The sequence below is a fragment of the Alosa sapidissima genome, chromosome 22 (assembly GCF_018492685.1).
Source record: "Alosa sapidissima isolate fAloSap1 chromosome 22, fAloSap1.pri, whole genome shotgun sequence".
NCBI lineage: Eukaryota > Metazoa > Chordata > Actinopteri > Clupeiformes > Clupeidae > Alosa > Alosa sapidissima.
In genome coordinates, this window is record NC_055978.1 from 3,084,112 (window position 1) to 3,091,611 (window position 7,500).

General features: G+C 43.7%; 1 protein-coding gene across 1 annotated transcript in view; it reads left to right on the plus strand.

The window, feature by feature from the left end:
* The window catches only part of LOC121697837 (ATP-binding cassette sub-family D member 2), a 23,855-nt gene extending 20,498 nt beyond the window's left edge, over nt 1-3,357 (plus strand). Inside the window, exons 8-10 of the mRNA XM_042079603.1 lie at nt 1,123-1,207; nt 1,560-1,685; nt 1,961-3,357. Coding sequence (XP_041935537.1) covers nt 1,123-1,207; nt 1,560-1,685; nt 1,961-2,177 — 428 coding nt within the window. The 3' untranslated portion in view covers nt 2,178-3,357. The remainder of the gene's footprint in view (nt 1-1,122; nt 1,208-1,559; nt 1,686-1,960) is intronic.
* Nucleotides 3,358-7,500: the final 4,143 nt, after the last annotated feature.

A 7,500-nucleotide genomic window follows, 5' to 3' on the forward strand; every position in this document is an offset into this window, starting at 1 on the left:
GTCCGATTATCGGTCCGATAACAGAATTCTGGCCGATAATTTGCGCCGATATTTTTTCTATATAAGTCCTAATTTAGGCCTACGTAAGGTCCGTCCTGCTACACTGAGCTACTTGAGCTTGGTTGGCTATACTTTTTCCTCAATATAATGTCAGCGGTGTGAATGTATTTCACCACTCTAACAAAATCTGTGGATATGCTTTCATTTGAGAATCTGTGCATCTCAAAATCCTCTCGTGAATGATCCGCCATTTAACCATAACAGAGCGGAGCTCAGCCCTATCTAGAGCCGTCTTGTGCTGGTGTGTTTGCACTTTACCGCGCTGGTCGGGGAAACAAATAAACAAACTCGTTAGTGGAACGAGTACATAAGTAGGCCTAGTTCTAAGTTGTGTTTTAGTATTATATTTGCATTACTTTAGCTTAGGTTTTGTATTATTACCTAGAAATATGCTAACCATTCGTGCTTCAGTTCCAGACAGGTCATCATAATAAGTAATAAAACCCATAAAACCTTCGGGGCTAACGCCTTTAATTTCTGCTGCAGCAGGTTGTGCGCAACAGAGTAGACGGACATAAGATACAGTCTGAGGAGTTGCAGCTTTATTCAGTTACCCGCAGTTGAAACTAAACCTTCCCTAAGTTTCCCTCACAAACTCTGATTTGGTCGCTATACTGTAGCTTATTCCAAGATGAGCCGTTTATGAGCGTTTAGTCCTAAATGAAAACGATTCAAACTCTCTAGCCACTCACTCGCAATTTACTGACGTTCACTGCCGTACTACTGAGGACTATTATGAGTTCTGTCTATCATTTGGTGGTAGGTAAAATTACTGCAATAAAATTATGCTTATTAAATGCGCTTTTTAAAAATCACTTTTCACATTTTTTTTCAAGAGTAATATTATCGGTTATCGTATCGGTATCGGCCACAACAAACCAATAAATATCGGTTATCGTTATCGGCCCTAAAATTCCATATCGGTGCATCTCTACTATCTATCTATCTATTCTGTCCTCTGTGTTCCGTGTTGTGTTTGTAGGGTTCTCATTCTGTCCTGTGTGTTCCGGGTTGTGTTTGTAGGGTTCTCATTCTGTCCTCTGTGTTCTGTGTTCTCTGCAGGCTGGGATGCAGAACTGGACTGGAAGGATGTTCTGTCGGGTGGAGAGAAGCAGAGAATGGGCATGGCACGCATGTTCTACCAGAAGTAAGAGAGAGACACACACACACACACACACACACACACACACACACACACACACACACACACATACATACACATACATACATATACATACACACACATACACACACACACACACACACACACACATACATACATATACACACACACACACACACACACACACACACACATATATACATACACATACACACACACACACACACATACACATACACACACATACATACACATACACACACACACACACACACACACACACACACACACACACACACACACACACACACACATACATACACGGCTGGTGATTTCTCATGCTCTTTGTGTCTCTGTGCGGCGTTTCACCTCTCAGGCCCAAGTACGCCCTCCTGGATGAGTGTACGAGTGCTGTCAGCATCGATGTGGAGGGAAAGATCTTCCAGGCCGCAAAGGATGCTGGGATATCTCTGCTATCTATCACGCACAGGCCCTCTCTCTGGTGAGCTGTGAGCTCCATCTACACACACACACACACACACACACACACATACACACGAATAGACAGACACACACACACAGTGACTAAACAATTTCACATTGAAATGTAGTGCATTTTATAATGCAATCTTTCAATTTTTCAAGGTTTTTTCAGACATAATGTGTTTTGTGTGGTACTTTTATGGCATAGTTCTCCAACTACAATTCCCATAATGCTTTTCTACATGGTAAAAATGAACAGCCACTCCCATGTCCCCTCCACCTCCTCCTCTACAGGAAGTACCACACGCACCTGCTGCAATTCGACGGGGAGGGCGGCTGGCGCTTCGAACAACTGGACACGGCGACACGTCTCTCGCTGACGGAGGAGAAGCAGCGGCTCGAGAGCCAGCTTGCCGGCATTCCCAAGATGCAACAGCGCCTCAACGAGCTCTGCAAGATCCTCGGCGAGGACTCTGTTCTCAAAACGGCCGACCTGAAAGAGGGGGAGTGAGAGGAAGAGAGAAATAGAGTGTGTGTGTGTGTGTGAGTGAGTGTGTGTATGTTTTAGTGAGAGACAGTGTGTGTGTGTGTGTGTATGTGTGTGGGTGTGTGAGAGAGAGAATGTGTTTGTGTGTGTGTATGAGAGAGAGAGGTAGTGTGCGTGCCTGGGTTTAGTTGTCCCCTTTCAAACCTGCGTCTCTTGAGCTGCTACGTGTGGTTCTGAATTTGTAAAACCTGGAGACTGGACCCGCACCTGAACTGTCCAAACTGGTTTCAGATGCCTCTGAATGAGTGAACTAGTATCAGCCCTGAGGAACTAGTATCAGCCCTGAGGGACGCACAGAGCCCAGCCACGCTGGATGGACGCAGTGCTGCTCCTCATCGGATGGCCCTTGGGCCAGCTGCTCAGATCATCTTCATCATGTCCTCATCATTCACAGTGGAATGGAGAAGGAGACTGCCTGTCTGGAGTTTCATTTGTCATTTTTGTATTTTTTTAAAGGGTGTATGATGTTTCGAGACCCGAAACCCCCGATGACCCCGGGAAATGTCTGAGTGCTTTGCAACAGTATTTTGGAGACTGTTTTTAGTTTGTTTTATTTTCTGGCACTTTATTCTTCGTCTTCTTTTTCACTTCTTCAATGTGATAGTATATTTTTTCATTTTGATTGCTAGTGGTGGAGCGGTGCTGACTAGCCTGGTCGTTACCATCCTACGTACTTCCGGCAAAAATTTGATTTCAGCCTCGCACGTAGTCTGACCCAACCAACATTATACGGCTCGCGTGTAGCCGAGCCATTCAGCGAACAGTTGAGTGATGACGCGGAACTTGCCTGCCGAGTTGCTTGTAGTCCAGCGAAGCTTGTAGTTCAACAGTATAGCAACAATGGCGACGGAGGAAGAAACGCTAGAAGCTATCCGTGAAGTTGTTTCAACTCTCGAGGGCATCACGCAATTAAAGCAGGAACAAGAGGCTTGTCTTGTCAATTTTATAAATGGCAAGGACGTCGTATAACTCTCCTTCCAACTGGCTTTGGGAAAAGTTTGATTTATCAGATGGTGATAACTAAACCTAAACGCAGTGTACTACATGAATCAGGGTCATTCCACGTCAATTCAACCAGGGCCCACGCACTTAGGTCTCAAAAAATTCTGAAAAAATTACCAGGTGTGCCTATGTTACCCAGGAGACACACTGTAAAATTACTATTATGTAAGATCAATACTTTCCAAGATACAGCCAGTTTTACAGGGGGCACTTCAAGGGCACTTCAGCCGCGGCCCACTGGTCGGGGCTCGAACTGGCAACCCTCCGGTTATAAGTCCAGAGTGCTAACCAATGGACCACGGCTGCCCCTAACAAAATGTTCCGCAGAGCTCAATGTTCAGCATACGTAATTACCAAACGTTGCTGATTGGTTAAGGGATTTTAAACCTTGAAATAAGCCTCCGCCCATTACGGAGACAGATTCTTATTACTTTGTTCCAGACTGTATGACGAAGAGAAACGTAGTCACAGGCGGTAGGACCAGGCTAGGTGCTGACATCACCGTCTGACAATCGGTCAGGGGCCCTTTTCCCAAAAGCATAGTAGCATCTTCCGTGGTAGCGTCACTGGCAAATGTGTGTCGACCGTGTTTGAGTCACACGTAAGCATTACAGAAATACAGTTTTGATATTCGGTCGTATTTCGGTCACATTTTAGTAAGAGCTAACAAATATGCTTCCAACATGATATTAGACAATATGAAGCGTAAGTATTTCTGCATGCGCTCAAATCAACTCAAATCGCGAAAACACTACCAAGGTAGTTCCTATCATAGTTAGCAAAGATGCTTTTGGAAAATGGACCCCAGCATGGCTATTATTCCCGAACTTGTAGTTGCGAGCCACTTTGGACAGAAGTGTCTTCTAAATACCACTCAACTTTAATGTTGAACTTTATGTTGGGGAGTTTGCCCATGGTTCCCACCTCTGTGAGTCCATGCAGTCTTCTTGTGGTACTTTATATCAGTTCATTCCTGATGTGGAGGTTTTTGATGGATGAAATGGATGGAAAACGATACACTTTTTTATTTTTGTTGTCGTTCATGAAATTGGTTTAGAACAACAAGACGAGGTGTGAGCTTTCGACTGGTTATCAGATCCACAATCCTGATGGTTACTGTCATTGACGCTGTGTTTGTTGTTTATGAAACAAACAGAACAAAACAAACAAACAAACAAACAATCCCCCCCCCCCCTGCTCCCTGACTCCACCCTGCTGTGTCACATGACTATAGTCTCACTGACACTTGAATTGCTTTGTAGTACATTGCACACGTGTTGTATATAATCAACGGTACAATCAAAGACCGACACCATCTGATTGTGAGACGCACTGCAATCTGGAAAGGTTCCGAGCACACAGAAGAGCTAGAACTGGATACTTGATACTTGAGCTTGTTGGTGTTGCCTTGTGCAGGCTTTTATTTTTAGGGAACTGACGGTTGTCAAGCACACGCCAGTAGCCATTTTGGCTCTGCCTGCTTCAGGCCCAGCCATCTTGCTCTGTGAAGGGATAATTCCTGAGGCCCACAGTCGCACAGAGAATTGCATTCGTGCCCAAGCCGCAAGTGCGTACATACACACACAAACACATAAGATGTGCTTGCACATGCATACACATGGCAAAGCAGACACTCACCCACCCACACACACAATGAGATCTTAGAGTGCAGAGTCCTAGTCGTCTGGCATATTAGGCTTTAGGAGCCGCTGCACCACTCTTCCCAGACCACTAGCAAAAGCCGCCGTGTTTATTTACAACTAATCCTGCTTCACGTGGCTTCACTGGCGTCAGCAATGCATGCTGGGAAGTCCGACTCATTGTTCTGATACCTTAGTCTGGGCAGGGGGTCATGCTGGACTAGACTCTTTGAGATTGCTCTTTGTTGATTTCTTGTTTTTCTTTTATGGAACACTGGATGTTTTTTTGCATTAATGTTCTGATTCTGTGAGTTCTGTTCTGGAATGTGTGTGTGGTTCTATGATTCCGCTCCTGTGTTCTGTGTCCACCTTGTTTTGACCTGAGGTGACCATCAGTGGGATATATCCCGCCAGCCCTACTGTGGGGACGTGCTCCTGTTATGAATGTAACACTTCCACGCCCTGTGAGAAGACTGTGAACATTTCCCTTTCTTTGAGATTTTCACATGAAACATTGCTCTTTTCTTATCTCTCTGAACGAAAAAGAACTGTTGAAAATGTCGACAAAACCTTGTGGGGACACCAGTCAGGTGTGCTGATGCTCACCTGTATGTCGGTGGAGCAGTGCGATCGGGGTCTATCACACTGGGCCTATTCCACTTGCTCTCTCATTGTGCATGCCTCATCATTATACTGGCTTCTGGCACCCATTGTTAATCAGCATTTCAGGAAATAACTTTGTTTTAAACACGGAACCATGTAACTCATAGTTATTTTTTTTGGAACTGAAAGCTTTTTCACTGGCAAATGAAACACTGTTGGATGCCAAAAATGTGATTAGTACTTCAGCTCTTGTAGGTCTTATTGTTACTTTGAAACTGGACCAATCTGACGTCCTTTAGTGCGAAAGTTATGACATGACCTGGTATTCCAGTCTTAAAGCGCTAAGTCTTGAAATGAAGGGTTTCTGTGCCCTACTGTACTTCTCGTTTGAACAAACCGAATTTGAAACATTTCTGTGTCAAACCCAGAACTCACTCCTAATAACACCATCTTTCTGTAACTGCAATCATGTTGCTGGTCACATATTGTAAATAGGCTAGTTTTATATACAGTATCTGAGAAAGATGTTATGATGAGCCTCTATTTTGCCATGAGTTAATTATAAGAAAAGAAGTGACAGTTTGTGGGTTCGATGGCGTTTGGTTTTGTTGGTGTGAGCGAGCAAATGAGTGCATGTATGAAGTCGTCGTTCGGTTAAGAGGAGACACTTCACCCACACCGTCAACAGTGAATGGACGCCTTTGTTGTTGATGCTGTTGCCGTGGGAGACCATAGGACCTAACATTGATCCCTCGGTGGCTTCGAGCCGAACAACATATGTCTGGGAAAAAAGACAAAAGCGTCGCTTGGTCGTTGAAACAGTTCGTGAATTTTTAATGGAGGCAGATCACACAGCCCTGAGCGTCGTGGCCACCTGCCTCTGCATAGTCAGGACCCGCTGTAGCCCGTCCGCATGTCAGGGCACTTCCTTTCTAATGGTTTTTAAAAGTGGTACTAACTCGCCGTTTGACATATGCCTGGCAGACTGAATGATTGGAGCCAATCTTTTGGGGAAATGCTGATAAACTGTAAATAAAAATTAACCACTAAGAACTGTGTGTGCTTGTGTTCCTTCATTTGATGTCAAATGTGTCAATAGTTTTACATTTACATTTTCTTATACATTTTACACTATTAAATACACATTATGTGCTTATTATATAATATATAATATATTGGCCTTATTATATAATATATTGGCCTTACAGCTGTGAAGGCGAGAGACGTTTTTACATAAACAAAAGCAAAGAATACTGTTATATACTGTGAAACAGTTACCCTGTTGGATAAACTAGATGAAGAGCAATGCTGTGACTGCCTGAAGAGGAAGAGCAATGCTGTGACTGCCTGGAGAGGAAGAGGAAGAGCAATGCTGTGACTGCCTGGGGAGGAAGAGGAAGAGGTGGGAGGAATGGTTCCCATGAGCCCTGCACACCGTGTGCATCCATGCTCTGGCTTTCAGGTCAGGTCAAGTGTCCAGCGTATTTATACAGCGCCTTTCATACACAGGGGTAATAATATTAGTAAATAAAAGCATAAAAAAGGAATAGTTTAAAGTACTTTAAAAAGTAAAGTACATTAATAGAATACATAGAATGGTGAGGGTCAGGCCTGGAAAATGCAAACAAAGCTCAATAGCTGTAACAGAGAACTTGTGATCATGGTCATCATACCGTTTCAATTATATATTTGCTATGATTCTGATTATGTTAATTTGTTTGCTACTTAAAAACTGCCGGCTAGACTTTAACATGTGTTGATGCACCTGCTGCACATGATAATGCAAACAGTTATGAGTATTTGTCGCCATCTTTTGGTTGAAAGAGGAACTACTAATTTACAACAGCATGAGACTATTATTCTTACACCACATAGCGGTATTTACAGTGCAGTATCGTACAGTGATTTTTGTCAATAAAAAATATACATAAATTGTGTAAAGAATGTGCATCGACAAACACTGGCGGGACTATCCTCGTTATTTGTGCTTAACCCGAGAAAGCCACAAGATGGCGCTCACCCACAGGTAATTCTGCTTAGCT